Here is an 18,177-nt window from a genome sequence, read left to right as displayed (position 1 = left end):
TTAGTGATAGTGGGGTTCAATTTGTAGCGGTGTTCTCTTCGAGGTTATGGTGTAGCTGCGCTTGAAGTCTTGGCTCCTCCGTAGGCAGGTATGCAATAAAACCTTTGTTTAAAGGGGGTGCACCCTGGGGACCCCGGGGGTACAACTAGTATGGCCACTGAACCACGAAACCGGCGTTTCTGCGGAACTTTACACTGGCCCCGTTGGGATGCCATACCCAGGGCCCACTCCCAAAAGCAAAATGAGGCGCCTGGCCGGATACCTGACCTAGGTGTGTTATCCGCGAGGCTTGCTTGGGCTCGGCCCAGAGCTCGGTTCAGAGCTTACCGGCAGCCCCACAATGCTAACGTGGACTGGCTGGGCATCACCGCCGTATAAGGCACCGATGGCGAGTTGTGGACTTCTCCATCTTTAAAACACCACATTCCTCCAACCAATGTCATCCGGATTCTGAGTACCGTTGCTAGCAATCTACCTAGAGATGTCGCAGACCCGGTTCCGACACCTTCATAGCTACAATGGTGGCCAGGGAGCAGTCCAGTGAGTGTCCCAGACCCCTCACACCGCCCGCAGATGCGGTCCTTCATTATTTCAGTCCCGTGGAAATATGTGGAAATATGGAGACAATTGCTTACCCATATGACAAGTATTGTTCTCATCCCTGGCGTTGGCACGCCTTCAAGCGATGAATGGCCCTTCTGCTGGGCGTTGCCTTGGAAGGAGTTTCTCCAAAGTCTCAACCACCCCATAACACTCCTCGGATATGACCATGGCATCCCCTCGGACAACCATTTTTCATGGGAACGTCTGCTTGAGGAAGGACGCAACCTTCTTTCAACGTTCGAAAACTTTTTGCTTAATCTAGCGGTGGGTTAGAACCGAATAATGCCTCGCAAATATCACCGGCGAACCAAAGCTGACAGCGGGAACTTCATCACAGCCTCCAAAACCATTCGTCTTCATCTGTCATGGATTGGGAGGCACTATTCTGAAGCAAGTGAGTACTAAAGAAGACATACTCATAGTGGCTCTGGCCTTATCTCAGATATTGAAGTTCTGAGGCGAGGTCTCTTCTACATGTTGAACAGACATTGACTGACAGGGGTAAACAGGCCATATGCTGTGCAGCAGACAACACCCAGCAGTATTCTTCTGTCTTACAGTCTCTTGCTGGGATTGTCTTCCTAGGGACGCCGCACAGTCTTGCAGGGGACTCGTCTGGCGAGTTCGCTGACAGACTGGTCCAGATTCTGCGCCTCAACGACGTGAAGAATTCTCTGAATACGTCCACTATCAAACAACTGAAGGAAACCAGCAATGTGATGCTCGGGCTTGCGCGGAGATTTGTCGACACTAATCCAAGACTCGACGTCTTGTCCATTTTTGAGGAAGCCAGCTCCAAAGTCCGGCGGGCAAATCCGCTCCTATCGATGAAGACGACAAAGGACAGGATTGTACGTGTTCCGTCTCTGAATAACACTGCTGGGCAGTGAGCTAATATTCTCGTAACCGAGCAGATCGTTGACCGGCCTCTGTGTTTCCTCGGACTGGAGAATGAGCAGTGCTTCGGAATCCCCGTGGATCACCTGCAGTTGGTTTCCATCTGTGGCCCACATGGGAACCTGATTCCAGCAATCACGAGTTGGCTTGCTTCGGTCATACACGGGACACCCGATGAGTCGAGAATTCCATTTGGCCATGGCATGTATACCCCTTTTGAAATGCCGAGCCGATTGGGCTATCCGGTAGATGGTTGTCTGATACTGCTGCTAACACACGCATAGCGGAAAATCTGAGGCCTATTCTTTCCTCAACAAAGAGTAGCAGTATAGACGTTGAGACAGGTGCGTTTCCAAGACTCAGTCTGCGATGAAGCACGTCTGACTTTTGATCGCTAGCATCCACGTCTTCTGTCCCACGAAGCCTGTCCAAACTGGAGCCCCAGAGCCCTCTCACTCCTATGTCGACTTTCCAAGGTCCACGTCCCAAGATCCCAAGTTTCAGGATGCTGCGTGATCTCGAGCGGAACAAAGACTTCACTGGGCGACAGGACGTGTTGGCGAGGCTGGACGAGTGCCTCCTCCCCGCCCAGAATCCGCCACCGTCGTCCGAACCCGCCAAGCCTCGAGTTGCGGTATTACAAGGAATCGGAGGCATCGGAAAGACTGCGATTGCCGTCGAATATGCCTACAGCCGACGTGACCAGTTCGATGCCGTCTTTTGGCTTCACTCCGAGAGTGCAGCTCATCTCAAAGCTGAGCTCCCCCGGGTTGCCGTACGCCTTAACATTCACGACTCAACCAAACCAGATGATACCGGGCCGAATCGGAAACTAGCCCTGGACTGGCTGCGGAGTCCTTACAAAGTTGGGGTGGAGTGCGGTCATGAAGCGCCCGTTCCTGCTTCTTGGCTGGTCATTTTCGATGGTGTCGACGATCCAGAAATTCTGGCTCCCTACCGCGACATAGCTTCGAGCGGATCCATCCTCATCACAAGCAGGAACCCTCTCACCGCATCCACGTATTCAGCGTCTGCCACCAATGTCCAAGTCCAGCCCCTTCCGATCGATGAGGCGACAACGTTCCTCCAAACGACTACTCCCCTGAAACCGGACGAGGCCCGGCGGCTTGCGGAGAGGCTAGGTGGCTTCCCACTAGCTCTTGCGCAAATGGCCAGCGTGATCCGGACGAAGTTCTTGTCATGCTCGGAGTTTCTGGAACTCTATGACGACGCCAAAGAAGCACCCGCCCTGCACAGCTCTGTGCCTCAGCCGCTCCGGGATAGGGGACGAGGTGGCCTGGGAGCTGTGTGGGACATTGAAAGTCTTACACAGCCAGCTCGCGTCTTGCTTGACATCTTGTCGTTCCTTCACGGCGACTGTATCCAAGAGTCCATCTTGACGCGCAGGATAGCCGCAGACACCAGCTCCCTGATACCTGATTTCCCCAAGACGCGCCTTGACTTTCTCGATGCCCGACACCAACTCATCCGATCGTCACTCATTTACCACAACCAGGAGACTGCCGAGTACCGGATTCATCCAGTCATTCAGGACGTTGTGCGCGGCAAGATGAGCATCGAGCGGATGAAGACAATCTTTGCAACCGCAGTCGACTTCGTCCTGGCCGCTTGGCCGCCCAGTGGCGGTGTCGGGGTACATGATGTTGCCTTGTGGCGTACGACGACAAAAATGTACCAGCATGTCCGGCATCTCATGACGCTGATGGTTACGAATCCGAACCATATTTTACCGGACAAGGATGCGGTCAGGATGAAAGTTGCAACCCTTCTCAACCGCGCTGGCTGGTAAGCACAAGCCACCTATGATCTACTAGCTGCACATTTGGCTAACCACACAACCCTGGATGAAGGTATAAACACGAACGCGGCTTGTACAGTGACAACCTGAAGCTGCAAGACCTCGCTCTATGGCTATGCGAACGCATCAGCGGTGTCGAAACCACTGATCTCGAATGTGATATCCGGTTTGCCCTTACGGCCTCCGCCCTCGAAATTAACGATGTAAAAACTGCCCAAAAGCACACGGACAGTTTCTTCAAGCCCCATGCTGGCGAAGCAAAGGAAGAAGCCAGGGTCGGGGAGGAAAGACAGGCCCGCGGGTACAACACCCGGGGCAGCATTTACATGGCCTTGGGGGACCGCGATAAGGCAGAGGCACTCCTGCGCAAGTCTGTTACCCTGTACAAACAACTCCCCGGGAACGCTGCGGACGTTCGGTGGCTGGCATTCGTCAACCTGGGCCTTGTGTTGCTGCACAAGGGTTCCACCGAGGATGCGTCTAAGCTCCTTGAAGAGACGCTGGAGGAGCTCAAGGGTGTTCCCGGCGACATGGACACTCGTACATTGTATGTAACCAATTTCACAACACTTGATATTCTGACGGGTCGCTGACTGGTTATTACAGGAAAGGTGCTATCCTCTACGCCCTGGGCAACGTCCGGTTCGCACAAGGTCGATTCGACGACAGCGAAGACTTCCACAGGGGAGCTCTCAAATGTTACCGAAGTACGATCGGCAACCGTCATCACCGCACAGCGGACATCTGTCACAAGATTGCTCAGCACTGCCTTCGTAAGGGCCAGACCGAGGAAGCTCTGGGCTTCATTGAGGAGGCGCTCACGGCATGGCGGCCCAAAGCACAATGGCACGCTGCAGAGATCGCCCGGACCACCTTCCTCAAGGCGAAGGCTGTTGAGCTAACAGGACGGCAGGAGGAGGCTAGGGAGCTGTTGAGTTTCGCCTCGACTGAAAGGAAACGGTTGCTCCAGGGGAAAGCGACGGAGGATAAGAAGGATGGAGATCTGAAGGAGGAGAGTTTTGACGTGCTGGTCATGTTTTGGTCAAGATGAAATGGATCTCGGGGGTTTGTTTATTGGGCGTTGGTAGTTGGGCTGGGAGGAGGGAGGACAATATGTCGATCAAAAACAGCAGAGAGGGTCATGAGTAAAGGGGCTACTCGAGGGAGTTCAAAATTGAAGATAGGGGGCGTACACGAGGGGCGACCTAAGTGTCTAGGTTGATGTGAGAACTTCGGGCTGAGGGATGCATTTGAGTCTCGAATGCCCTTCTCATAAGATAGAACACACATGATATCCAAGGTGATTGGGCGTCCGCCGACCATGTTAGCCCCACGCCGAGTTGGAATCAGCGTTGTGTTGCTTCTCTTAAACTCTGCGGGGGACAACCTGTACGTACGTCTGGATTAAGGCAGACCCTGACAGCTGAACTCAGCTGCTTATCGTGTCTTGGTGGGATTTAATGATCAGGCCAGCTGCACTCGTGAGATGCCATGCCTTCTTGGGCTTGTGTGGCGACTGCAAGGCTCGGAATTGGTTGAATTCGGAACATCACAGACCGAGCTTGTTGATCTGGGTAGCAGGCAAGTAAGGCTGAGCCACGGCGCATGGCGACTCCTTAAATGCCGGGGGTTCCCCCGCGTTGGACAGATCTATGGCTGAGCACGACATCCCACACTTGTCTCATCACGAACGGCACTTCCCCGTACTTCCTGCGCCGCTCTACACCCCAGCACCATGCTTCCCTATCGCCAAAAAGATAGCTGAACGCAGGCATGACCTAAAACGCCTGGTCCATATTCTGCCGTCCGTCCCAAGATGTCACTTGAAATACTCTTTCACTATCCGAAAGGGCGCAGCGAAGTCAAGCAAGTGCCCCTCCCTACGTGCCGGTGAAAGAGACACGAACTAACACCTGGAGTGTTTTACAATGAACAGTGTCATTCTCATACCTGGCATCGGAACGCCACGAGGCCAAGAATGGTCGTTGCCCGCGCGATGGTCCGAGGGAGGGCTGTTCAACACCCTGGAACATGGCGTTGCCTTCTTTGCCTACGATTACGCGATGCGATTTGATTCCCATCTGACGTGGGACCTCATTCTTTTAGAAGGTCAACGTCTGCTGCAGGCCCTTGATCACATGTTTCCCAGCGTACGTACATCGATTGTTCATGTTGTGGGTTGATCGCATTGTTGACCGTCAACGAATGCAACAGTCTCCAGGCCCTATTCTATTCATATGCCATGGCTTAGGTGGCATCGTGCTTAAACAGGTTCGTACGAGGCGTGACTTATGACCCAATGACACATGATAATATGTGACCTCCCTTCCGGCCAGCAGCACTTCGGATTCAAAAGCTCAAGGTTGACGGGCAACCCTCTCATATAGGCAATATGTTTTGCGAGCACGTGCGGCCATTCGTACCAAAATGTCCGGGACTGTCTCAGCGGAATTATCTTCCTGGGTACACCACATTATCTCGATGGAGCGAGCCCTGGTGAGTTTGGTGAGAGGCTCGTAACTCTTCTCAAACTTGCGGGTTTGTCGCTTTCTCCGAACGCCCGAACTTTGGAGACCCTCAAGGCAACCAGTGAGGTCATCGCAAATCTCTCAAAACGGTTCGAACAAGTATGCATTCGCGTGAACGTTCTTTCTGTGTACGAACGAATCCAGTCCAAGGTCCGGGAGCCGGGAAGCCTGCTCAAACATTCTACGAAAAAAGTGGTAAGTGCTCTCGGGGTTTTAATTATTAACGCGTCGGTATTGGTTTTCTCCGGCTGGTTCCTCCAACAGACTTAGTTCATCGACAACCCACTGAACAATTCTTCAAGCTTTGTTGTATGAGCTAACCTTGGCATCCTTCATATCATTGCTAGGTTGTCGACCGGGACCTTTGTTCTTTAGGAATTGTGCTAGAACGAGTTGTCGGTCTTCTCGTCAACCACCTGGAGCTGGTTTCTCTAAGCGACCCCGATGGTCAGCTAAATGAGTTGATCACAAACTGGCTTGTTTCTGTTATTCGTGCCGCGCCAGAAAACTCTGCAGACCGGTTCGCCCGTGGTATGCTCTTCCCATTTCGCGATTGGAGACATGAATTCGGATCATGGTGACCGGATTATGTCTTACTGTTGTTTAGGTACCTTACTCTAGTCTGAACTGTACTTGCAGCTAACGTGTCTCCGACGTATCAATAGTGAGCACGATCAGTCGCTTCAGCTATTTTACTACTTCGGCCACACCGTCGATCCGCCTCAACAGTGTACCACCATGTTAGTCAGGTCATGAAAAGTGTCGTTTCCCACTCGGTCCTGTATCCCACTATTAACTTTCGATCACTTAATCCCAGGGCAGTCAATGGGCCATAGATATTCGCCTGAGATACCTTCTCCGTTTCCCCCGCCAGAGCCACCGTTCTCTCAGGCTCCTTCATTTCCAGTCGAGCTTCCCGCGGAACTACCGGCCGAGTTGTCACCAACCGGGCCTGCTGTTCCTTTCGCTTCATCAGATAATACAACACCAGTACCGTCCCTATCAGCTGAGCGACCGGTGCTCTTTGTTTCAAACCACACACCTCCTTCCGCTCCCCCAGATAATCTCCAAACGCCGTTCCTATCGGCCCAGCGACCGGTCGTCTCTGTATCAAACCACACAGTCCCTTCTTTCGCAGCCGAACTATCAGGATCCTCTTTCGCAGCTGACCAGCCTGCGCCTTGCTTTCTCGCTGAATTATTGGCTCCCTCCGTTCAAGCTGAGCCTACACCCCCGATTGTGCCGGACAAGTTGCCGATTCATTTCTTTTCGGCCGACTTCCAAGGATCCTCCTTTCCGGTCGAGCTGCCAGCTTCGACGCCTGCTCCGCCACATCAGCCTGAGACGCACACCCCTACTCCGGTCGACCCTCACTCAACCCTCCAGCCTGATCCCAAGGTAATGCCATGCTTTGGCTTACAGGGTATGGAAAGAAACGAACATTTCTGTGGCAGAGAGGATGTGATGGCACGACTTGACGAAATCCTCCTCCCATCTCGGAATGCTTCCTCATCTCCTGGCTCGGAACGCACCAGGGCTGCACTCCTCCACGGTCTTGGTGGGGTTGGCAAAACTGCTGTCGCAATCGAGTATGCGTACAGTCGTCGAGATGACTTCGACGCCATCTTTTGGATTCACGCCGACAACGCCCTGAAGGTTGACCTCAGCTTCGCCAAGATCGCCGTACAACTTGGACTTCGAGGATCGAACTCGCCAGACGATATGACCGTCCACACCATCTACAAGAGATTGGCATTGTCCTGGCTATGCAATCCCACCAAGGTATGGGTGTCCAGCAGGTGGGGCTTTCGCACAAATAGATCTGTGGTTCCCGCTTTCTGGTTGCTCATCCTGGATGGTGTCGAGGAACCGGAGATCCTCGCCCCCTTCCAGTCCGTCGTATCAAACGGAGCGATATTGATCACAAGCCGAAATCCATTGGCAAAGACAGCAATTGCTCCCGAGGCAACGGAGATTGAACTACAGTGTTTGAACCGCTCAGATGCCGCCAGGTTCCTTCTGGTCGCCACATCAATGATTAACTTCGCCAGGGCCTCCGAGCTGGCTGCTCGGCTGTATGGTCTACCCTTTGCGCTGGTCCAGATGGTGCGCATCTTGAATGAGAACTCGAGCAGTCTCAACCAGTTACATGGCCAAGAACTGGAACGGCTCATCGCGATGGTATGGAGCGAGGTGGTGATACTATGGAGGATTCAAGAACTTCCCGGCCCAAGCCAGGAAGTGATGGCTCTTTGGACAATGCTTGGCCTCGGCTTTCTCCAATCTTTCATTGAGCAGTCTCCTCGCGTGCTTGCCGAGTTTCAGCCCCTTTTCCGCTCGTCGTTCGTCCGGCGCACAGGCTCTACGGCATATCTAATTCAAGGTGTTACGCGCGCCGTGTTTCATTTCTACTCCACGACAGACTCTGGGAGGCTCTGCTGCGAACATGCCTGGATGGGAGCCGTCAGAGCCCTGTGGGATGCCTGGCCTACCAAAGGGATTGGGGCCTACGAGGTTCTTGCATGGGGGAAGTGCGAGGAACTGTACTCCTTGGTGATGACATTGAAGAGTCTCCATGGGTCATATGTGTCGCTTTACGATGAGCAAGGCAACATGATTTTGGCTACACTTCTGAATCGAGCAGGCTGGTAAGCGTTTACGTCCCTATCTTTGCTATTTCACCCCAGTCGGTTGAAATAGTGGCTCACCGTGCTCTGCAGGTACAAACACGAACGCGGTGACCCCCGCGCTGCGCTTGCGCTGCAAATGCTGGCGATGGAGTGTTGCGATCGAATCTCAACTATGGATACTAGGGCCCTGACGTGTGACATCCATTATGCAATCGCAATGATCAAGTGCGAGATGAACGACGCGACATTCCGGTGGCACATAACTCAGACGTTCTCGGACACTCACCACCTCATGACTGAGAGAGGACAGGTTAATGAACAACTAGCCCTTTCATACAACGCTATGGGCGTCATGTGGATGACGGACGGTCACTACTACATGGCAGACTGTCTCTTCAGGGCATCTTTGCAGGCCTATGAAAGGACTCCTGGAGCCCCTGGAGACACCAAGGCTATGCGCACGCTCCTGCTTTCCCACCTGGGGTTTGCCTTGTTGCTGCTAGGAAATCTTGAAGAAGCTTCTGCAATCCTTGAACGCGGTTTGGCAGACCGTGAGGAGCGCTACGAGAATATCGGGGCGCCTAGCTTCAGGTATGTGCATTTGCCATGAACCTTGCACGTCGTTATCGTAGGTTGGAGGCTGACCTGGCAAACCTAGAACTGGGACCCTCTACTATGTATTGGGAAATGTGCGTTTTGCTCAAGCAAAGTTTCAGGAAAGTGAGGAATTCCACAGACGCGCGTTAGAGCACTACCTGGGGACGCTCGGAAACTGCCATCATCGCACTGCCGACGTCTACTACAAAATGGCGCAGCACTGTTTTCGAAAACTGCAAGGACATGTCGCCTGCCAGTTACTCGATCGTGCCCTCGAGATATGGGAGATGGATAAGGAGTCATACGGTCCGGAGATTGCCCGGGCTGCGTTCCTCAAGGCACGAGCGCTCATGCAAATAGGACAGTACGCTCTTGCCAGGGACTTGGCTGGATTTGCAGCCGACGCTAGGAGAAGGCTCTATTATGATCCAGAGAGGAGGGATCAAGATCTGACAGAGGCAGACTTTGACCATCTGGTTATGTTTTGGTCTAGATAGACACCTACAGATCTGTCATGGTAACAGAAAGACCCAAGAGTATCGGTAGTTGGTGTTCCTGAAAGAGCAAACCTCCTCCGTTCCGACTGGGTATGCTGGAGAGCGTTGATGTTTCCAAAACTCGACAAGAATGCCAAGCCGGGGCTGAGCCGCGCATCATGCACCTTGCAGGAGTGGGGGATGTGGCGGCGGCTAAGTCCACGAGGCTCTGGATGAGACGCGCACATCCAGAGCCGGCCTATTACTTAATCACCTCATCGACGCGTCAAAGGTAAAGGCGACAGACCTCTTTCAGTCGTTCTGGAATCTCCGGTCCCCTTTCGTACCTGCAGCCAGGCTACCTGAGGAGGTACACACTGACCTATTGATTTACGGAGGTACTCCCTGGACAACAACACAATGGGGGACAGGCAGAATACAAGGCATCGCGAGCACCCTCGCGGGAGCGAATGTAAGAATCGTTCATTGGTCTCTTGATTATCCAAAAAAAGCTGGTTTGCTGACATCCCCTATGATGTTGACAGCGATGCATTATGCTCGTTTTGTGCAAACTCAAGCAGACAACGCCGCGGCGCAACCATTTAACCAAGGCGAAAGCTACAGAAACTTGGCCAACTTCTTGTGCCAGCCGTTCGTGAGACAGGCAACGACTATGACACCACCAGCTTCTGCCCCTGGCAGTAACAATGTGGACACACAGTTCGCGTCCCTCTTCAGAGTATCACAACAAGGAATAGAAAAGGTCAACTTCACAACAGTTGCTGAATTTCACAATTTAGGAGATTCAGTGATGCCTACCGACACAAGCTTCACTATCCTCCTGCTTCGAGGATATCCATGCCCTCAGTGGCTCAACGCATTGGGATCCAAATATCGGATCGATCCTGAGTTTTACCTACGTCACCTCATCTTCAGCTGTAAATCTTACACTGAAAGCACCATGCCAACCCGGACCGCAACTCACATCCTGCCCTCTCACCATGGTGGGATGATAACATTACAGGTCGCCGGAATCGGGTGTCATGAAGCTGGTTCTGGTTATTTCAGAGGTGACAAAAGATGGAGCCAAGCTGAACTGGATCGCCAGAGAAGGTCGGCCGCACTCAGGATGGCCGACTACATGGGCAAACTGAGCACCCTCAATACACGAGGGTTTGAACCTGGTCACTCTCTCGTTCGCGAGTACTCTATCCATGATCACACCCAATTCTCGGTGGAACAGACCATGTCAATTGCGTTTCACCGCGTGAAGGGGCGGTGGATGGGTAAGTAATCCTCCATCTCTCATCCTCTGGCAGCAATCCGTTGCCATTTTAATCCACTCTCACGTTGTTGGGACAAGTGCCTATCGCCGAAGGGGTATACTTTCTGCTAACCAACTCTCTAGGCATCGTTTGGCATGACGGAGGTAGCCCGCTCAATCGCAGTTTTCCCGGCCCATGGCTGGACACAAGACTCGGTCGAAGTGGAACGTTTGAGAACTCATACCGCCCCATTCCTACTCACACTCCCAATGTCCCACTCAAGAAACGGGCAAAGAGACAACATGGCGTCAACGACACCACTGGAGTTCGACTTCCTGACTCAGAACAGCGGAACGTGGCATTTCGGCCCCTCGTGGACCGAATCATGGAAACGTATTCCTCCACGGTTGATCTGGAGAGAGCCATCGAAAACCCCTTTTACGCTCTGAGCCCGTTTTTCCGTGCCGCCATTTCATCCGAAATGGCACTTCTCCATCTCATCAACACAAACCTCAACCAGGAACTCGACCATTCCAACCTAGTCGATACTGACGGCGGCCTCCGAGCGAGTCCAACGATGTCGAACCTCCTGTATAGCCAGCAAATCCTGAAGCGGCACATACAACATCTGAAAGCGGCTATCTCCTTCATGAAGAGCTGGGCTTCTACATCTGACCAGGATGTGTACTCTCCGTCGACCCCTCTGCGCGCACCGTCTCCTTGGACAGAGAACCCTCCGCCAACAGCACAAAATCAACACCTCGATCCATACAGAGGCGACAATGGTGCGGGCACTGGATTAACACCATCAACTACCCCGACCCCAAGATATCAACATCCCGAATCATCTGCAGACACAATCCAGTCTATGATCTCTGATTACCAATATGCCCTCGCCTACGCAGAGGCATTGTCAGTGGACTGCGTCCAGGGGATGAGCATCATGGCACACCATGCCTCGCTTTACGAATCGCAAAAGGCCATCGCGGAAGCCAAGATCGTGACAAGGCTCACCCGGTTAGCCACCGTGTTTGTGCCCTTGACGCTGGTCACGTCGGTGTTTGGCATGAACGTGCGTGAGCTTGGTGAGGAAGCGCAACCTCCGCTCTGGTGGTGGGCCGTCGCGTCTGTTGTGGTTGGCATTGTGAGTTGGATTATAATAACGTATGATGTGAAGGCAGTCATCGTTGGGTGGTGGAAACAGGTCCGTAGTAAAAATGAGGAGGGAGTTCTGAAGACGGGTTATTAAGCTGCTAATCATCAGGAGTGGTAATATTGATGACTTGACAGTGGTGTTAGGGGGATTGTCATGACATTTCACCTTTTTAACCACCGGAGGGGCTTCTTTGTAAGGAAAGTCATCACTACGAGGTCCCAGCATTATAATAGTGTAGAGTCATTAACACAGGCTATGTAAGTGAACAATATAAGTGAACATTTTGAAGCTGTGATAGTCGTATTTCAGATCTATATCGCCTCAGAATGAATCTCAAGAACCTCTAACCCAGCGCCACGTGCAACCAAACGCCACCGCATGCTTGATTCAGAGCTAAAAACCAACTCACCAACCTATGTCTCCAGGTCCGTTAGGCAGCACTTAGAAGCATCCGCCCACGTACTCCTCCTTCCCCATGGCAGCAGACACAACCACCCTTATATGTCTTCAGTCCATCTGTTCACGCCGTCGCTGACAATCATCTTCCTCCCTTTCCGGGTCTTGATCCAGTGATCGCTGCAGTATCGCGACCCACGCCCCGAGCTGGGTTGGATTCCCAGATGACACGAGCCAAGGGGACCCCCTCCGACCCAGTCGCATCGCTGATACCGGGGGTCAGCCACCAGTCGGTTGCAACCTGTCCTGCGACAGTAGGTTAAGATTTCGTAACACATGGTGGTGAGTTAATGTGTGTGTAGGTGGTGAGTCAAGATATGTGTCCGTGTTCAGTCAGGATGTGGATAGGTAGGTAATACGGAAAGTTGTTGAAGATAGTGGTGGCTAGAATGTCTTGGAAGTCGTAGATGGACTGTTATTTAGTAGAATCTACTCCAACTCGAGTTCTTTCTCTACAATGAAGAGGCAGCGACACTTGACACCATGATTATTGTTCGCTGGCAGTGGACTCGTCACCATCATGGTCACAATGGGGCTTAGGAGGTAGACACAAGGAACCCCTCGAGGGAGCCCACGATTTGTTTGGCCATGAATGTCAAAGACCTTTCAAATGAGTCAGTTCATTACCTTGGAAGTTCTGTGAAGAAACCCTAGGCGATCACAGTTCATGTACCTTGGGATGACCGTCGCAACAAAAGGGCAGACGTGGCTGTAAGGTCATAGTAGAAAAGGAGATGAAGAATATTCCACGGACCCTTTTAACAAACTGCGTTGAATCTTTGTTCAACTGGGAGTGCTGCCCCTCCTCTAATAACCTCTGCGCTTCCTGCAAACAATGTATCTCTATGTTATTGCAAGCCCAAGTTCATATGATCGCCAGATGAGCAAACCTGCCACAGTGTTTTGGTATTGTTTCTCACGCGTACTTTCAACCTTCCTGGTACTTGAGCGGTGGAAGAAAAAGAAGGCCATGCCCCTAGACGACAGTAGAATCTTTCAGTACACAAGATGGTCTTCAAGTAGGCCAAGGCCAGCCTACGGACTGACTCTGGGAAGTGGCAAAAACCAATATGGTTGTATTTCCAATCCACATCGATTAATACATCGTTAGAACTTCCTTTGGCCACTTGATGATCTCCTCAAGTCTCATAAAGTCAAGACACCCGCTCTCATCTCCAGCTCAACCAAGTAGGTGGTGATATCGAGGCACTGCCCTCCTCGGTAGAAGGAGAACCACTACCATTCGTGTTCAATCTATGTGGCCTTCCCGTCACTGATGTACGTCACCTTTCTTTTCCGAACCTGTATCCAGTGCTGGCGGCAGTAAAACGGGCCACGCTGGTCCGGGGATGGTACCAAACCCATCCTACAACTTCCGAATGGATAAGCCGGATCCAGCCCCTTTTCGACCCGAGGGCATCTTGTCCGCTTGGTGTCGATCAGCTTTGGACAGCCTGGGGTGCGGCAGAGGACGTTGGCCACAAAACACATGTTGATCGACTTCAAAACGTGAGTGTGAGTGGTAATCGTACATAATTAATTTATTTATTTATTTCTCCTACTCCGCCATGCCCTTGGTCAGGGCTCGTCGGTCCTTCTTCGGCTAGTATACAGGAAAACCGTGCCCGTAGGCCGGGTGAAAAACCTGTAACCCTCCTTTAGAACCACAGATGTAGGAATCCAAAAAGCTAGAAAAGAAAGGAAAAGAGTGGCTAGGCCAGTGCCGGCCTGGGGGCCCTCTGTGGCCCCCTGGCCAGCGCTAGCCCGGATCCTCCCCTGAGCCTAGGTCCAGCCTTACGGCTAGCCTATACTCTGGGAGCCTCCCCGACTGTAATAGCCAGTTCACCACCCCCTTTGCGAGCCTCTGGGCTCTGGCGCCCCTACCACGCAGTACGTAGTAGAGGTCCAGGCGGGTCCGAATCGCCCGAGGGTCCCAGGGTCTAATTGATCCCCGGGGCTTTAGCCTTGAAAAGGAAGCCCCTGAGGTCTACTACCCCTGCCCTCGCCTGGGTGAGTAGGGAGCTTTGAGCCTTGGTTAGGCCCTGGTGGCGAGCTAGGGCCCTATCAGTGAATAGGAAATCGGGGGGGGCCCAGTCAGCCGGCCTCTCGGGCCGCCTGCCCTGTGCCTGAATCCTCTGTTTCCACCGCTCCTCCCAGGCCTCCCGTAGCGCCTCCTCTGTAGGCTCCTGTGGTCCCTGGGCTCTTTGGGCGCCCCTCCTACCTCTGGGCTTCCTGAACCTTCTGTAGAGCCTGACGCAGGCGTTGGTTATGATCTCAGCAGGCTTCTGACCTCCTGGCAGGACTGGCTACTGGATTCGCTTTTCGAAGTCCGCAAGTCGCTTGTTGAGGTAAAGGTCTAGGGGGGGGGACCCAGGCCTCAGTTTCTAAGGTGTGGGTAGGTGTAGCCCTGTAGGCCCCTGTAACCACGCGCAGGTTACGGTTCTGGGCCCTTCCCAGGCTCTGGGAGATGCCCTGGGGCCTGCCTCCTGGGGGGGTAGGTGCGTGGAAGCTGGAAGCGCCGTAGGCGATGGCACTACGTATGCACTTGGTATACACCTCCCGGGCCTGATCCGGGCCCGGGCCCCAGGTCTTCGCCGCAATCCTAGTCAGGGCGAATTCCTGGGTTTTTAGCTTCCTTTCTACAGCCTGCTTGTGGGCTGCCCAGGAGAGCCTCCAGTCTAGCCAAACTCCTAGGAATCTAGCTGACTGGGTAGGCTGTATAGGGCTGACCCCTTCGCCCTGGGGGCGGGCGAGGTTTACCGGTGTGGCCCACTGTTTTCGGCCCCTGTTAAAGTGGATTAGCTCACTCTTTTCCGCTGCGAAGGCCATTCCCCGGGTCCTTGCCCACTGCAGGCAGGTATCTCATGCCCTTTCCAGCTGCCAGGCGTTGACTTCAGGGGTACATAATTAATTATTATTGAAGCACTCAAGGGTTTCCCGTGAGAGGTTTGATGTGTTGCTGTTTAACATCTGCTGTAGTCTGGAGGTTCCTCTGCCAGCAGCACACAAAACAACGTCACCCATATTGCTGTAAACTGCCACATCGCTGATGGACGGTATAGTACGTGACGTTCTCACTGTCGTAGCGACCATGGGAAAGACACCCACAATCCTCATCGACCACTGAAAGATGCATATCGCCATTGCTGGCAGCGAGACTCAAATACAAGCTCATTACGTTGGAGATGCTGTCCACACACGCAGGCTTACAGAAACGTCACAACCAAAAGCCAAACGAGGTCGTAATGGGATAAGAGAACACCGAATGAAAGAAACGGTATACCCGCCACAGGCCCTTCAATGAGCCCTGTCAACCTTTAATCCTCAGTCCACTTCCTCAGCAGTCTCTCCTTTGGCTAGGTCTACAGTTCCTGTAAACGCATGACCTCCACACTCATCACAATTCACGTTCTCAGAATATTTTTATAGGGCGAGCCTTCTCCAGCATCCACTTATTGACACAGCCTTCCCCAGACGCACCACATCTTCCCCTTTCATTTTTTGCCCAAGGAAACAGTTGTTCCAAGAATTTTTCAACTGCCGACACAACAATTCAACCACGACCAATCAAGACTCACAACCAACTAATATCTAAACCTACCAACCATGTGCTACCGGTTCGAGCTAAGTGCGCCTACCCGCAGTGAAATGTAGTCCTGGGTAGTAGTGAGGGGCTATGTTCTGAAGTTAAGGCAAAAAAAGTTTTCCTTTGGCTGTTGCGCCATGAAGATTCGATCCATGGCGGCAGGCCGGAAAGGCCATTTGTGCGAGCAGCATCGCTGGCAATCTTCTGTTGGCGAAAGGTTCAAGCTTGGATCTGATCAGCAGTGACTCAAACGTCGGCGGGAACAGTCTCGACATCGATCTCGAGCTCAACGTTCAGTGGACAAAAAATGGATTTAGCCTGGGTCTAATTATTAGGGGCTAGTTCAACGTTCTCACCATGTATCCCTGCAGTTCTTCTGGCTCATGTTACAGGGTGTGGCATACATTGTGAGAGGGATATTTGCAGAATCAGGGGTCATTAGAAACAGTGAGGGATTGAGAAATATCTCATAGTTATCGCCTGATACTCCTTTCGACTAACTGGACTCCGCCTTGACAATCTTGTGGGGAGTAGCCGTAGTTGTCCTGGCTTCCACGAAGACAGCCTTCGTGTCTGTTGGCAACGGAATCTTCTTCCTCGTAGCCACGACACTCGGCTTACTGGCCACAACCACTACAGCCCCGTCATCACATCTCTATCGTCAACATGGCACAGTGTGGACTCGTGTTCACAGTCAGTCAACATGACTCCCTTACCCCTAATTAGTGGCCCGATAAACTGTGTTTCCTCTGAATTTGTACTGCTTTGTTGAGCTCCAAGATCTCGTCAGTGTGAACACGCCAACTCCAAGCCACTCTGCGATGACGTATCAACTTCTCGTTGCCATAATGCGAACCAGAGTGTCTTGGGAAGTCATGAACAACAAAGAGAACGAGATGAGATGGACTGTGAAGCTGGTCGTCACGTATGCGTGTGTCCCGCTCATATCGCCAGCTCATCTCCGGAGTTTAGGCCCTGCTTCCCCTCTATATTAAATATCCTACGCAGTCCCTGTGTCCTTTGCAAACCTTCCCACTCCATCATCAAACATCCAACCTCGTCTGTCGATCATAGCCACCACTTCCATCAATCTCCGCCATCGCCGAGAAACACAACTACTTCGAAAACCACCCACTGCTGTCAACAAAAGCCTTCTACAACACAAGGCACTCATCAATCATCCACGATGTGCACCAAATGGTACGATCTGTACGCCTGTGGCTGCAGGATCTACAACAGCACCTATATATGCCCCGAGTCCTACCAAAACAAATGCAAGGGGATGGGTGAACAGGACAAAAAGTTGAGCTCTAAATGCTCCAAGCACCTGAAAAAGTGAGAACACAGGCGATTCAAACTTGCGGGGGACTTGAGTCGGACTTGATTCCAGGCTTCTTGTAGCTCTGTTGATGGAGCAATCAGTGTTGAATTAGGCAGTTTGGGAGTTTAGGAAACATTACAATGCGTTGATTATACGGCCTCCCTATAATAATCGTGAACAGCGTGAAACAATGTCTAGTGTGAGAGTGATGCTCCTTCCCAGGCAACGTATTGCTGCAACGTTCCTACATAGTAATTCCAGTCTGGTGACAGCAGAGAGGCGTGGGGAGTACGATATTATCAGCCTCCATGGCGTCCTCAATCTGGAAGAGGCGGTTACAACGTCGTAGACCAGTGTCATCGTCATAGCCCGTCACTCGGAAGACAGCTAGTCTAGTGGTTATTAATAGGTCATATAGCATAACCGAGGTTTGCCATAGTCCCGGTGTTGTAACAACACGCCACGGCATCCAGCCCCATACCGTCGCCAACCCCCAGTTGAGTTAGGTACCCTTCTCACGACTCGTTGGGTTGCTCAATATGAACATCATAAACGTTGTGGGCCTGGGATTGCACCGCAATCTCCAATCCGCCATGAGAGTCCCGTCAATACCAGGATGGCTTTCTCAACACGTTTGCACGAGCCAGTGCCAAACCAAAGTGATTGTCGTGACGCTAAAAGCAATCTCTAGATGGTCGTGCTGATCAAGTCTGTGGCTTCAACATTCTTGTTGAGGTGATGTTGGTGCCACCCATTGACCCCCAGTGTGTCAACGCCTTGAACCCCCCCCCTTTTTCCGGCGGGGTTTACAGAATGGTAGCATCATCTTCGCATGCCCGAGAT

The 18,177-nt window shown here is 52.4% G+C and overlaps 3 protein-coding genes across 3 annotated transcripts; all 3 read left to right on the top strand.

Annotated features, from left to right (window-relative positions):
• Window positions 1-481: 481 nt before the first annotated feature.
• VTJ04DRAFT_6842 (uncharacterized protein) lies at window positions 482-4,370 on the top strand (the record flags this gene model as incomplete). The annotated part of the gene is made up of 9 exons (XM_069365106.1): window positions 482-540; window positions 648-867; window positions 941-997; window positions 1,113-1,454; window positions 1,518-1,701; window positions 1,785-1,844; window positions 1,899-3,306; window positions 3,372-3,866; window positions 3,926-4,370. 9 exons carry the CDS (start codon window positions 482-484, stop codon window positions 4,368-4,370), a joined length of 3,270 nt encoding a protein of 1,089 aa, XP_069218866.1.
• A 765-nt stretch (window positions 4,371-5,135) lies between these two features.
• On the top strand, window positions 5,136-6,683 carry VTJ04DRAFT_6841 (uncharacterized protein; the record flags this gene model as incomplete). Its single annotated transcript, XM_069365105.1, has 8 exons — window positions 5,136-5,185; window positions 5,256-5,469; window positions 5,534-5,590; window positions 5,707-6,042; window positions 6,195-6,307; window positions 6,364-6,378; window positions 6,513-6,587; window positions 6,665-6,683. The coding sequence occupies 8 exons, from the start codon at window positions 5,136-5,138 to the stop codon at window positions 6,681-6,683; spliced, it is 879 nt and encodes a 292-aa protein (XP_069218865.1).
• Window positions 6,684-7,881: 1,198 nt separating this feature from the next.
• Window positions 7,882-12,368, top strand: VTJ04DRAFT_6840 (uncharacterized protein; the record flags this gene model as incomplete). Its single annotated transcript, XM_069365104.1, has 8 exons — window positions 7,882-8,495; window positions 8,568-9,068; window positions 9,136-9,438; window positions 9,982-10,022; window positions 10,096-10,201; window positions 10,631-10,836; window positions 10,959-11,959; window positions 12,324-12,368. The coding sequence occupies 8 exons, from the start codon at window positions 7,882-7,884 to the stop codon at window positions 12,366-12,368; spliced, it is 2,817 nt and encodes a 938-aa protein (XP_069218864.1).
• Between the last annotated feature and the right edge of the window lie 5,809 nt (window positions 12,369-18,177).

Source organism: Mycothermus thermophilus (genome assembly GCF_041956435.1).
Source record: "Mycothermus thermophilus strain CBS 625.91 unplaced genomic scaffold VTJ04scaffold_4, whole genome shotgun sequence".
NCBI classification, from domain to species: Eukaryota; Fungi; Ascomycota; class Sordariomycetes; order Sordariales; family Chaetomiaceae; genus Mycothermus; species Mycothermus thermophilus.
This window is presented reverse-complemented; position numbering and strand designations above follow the sequence as displayed.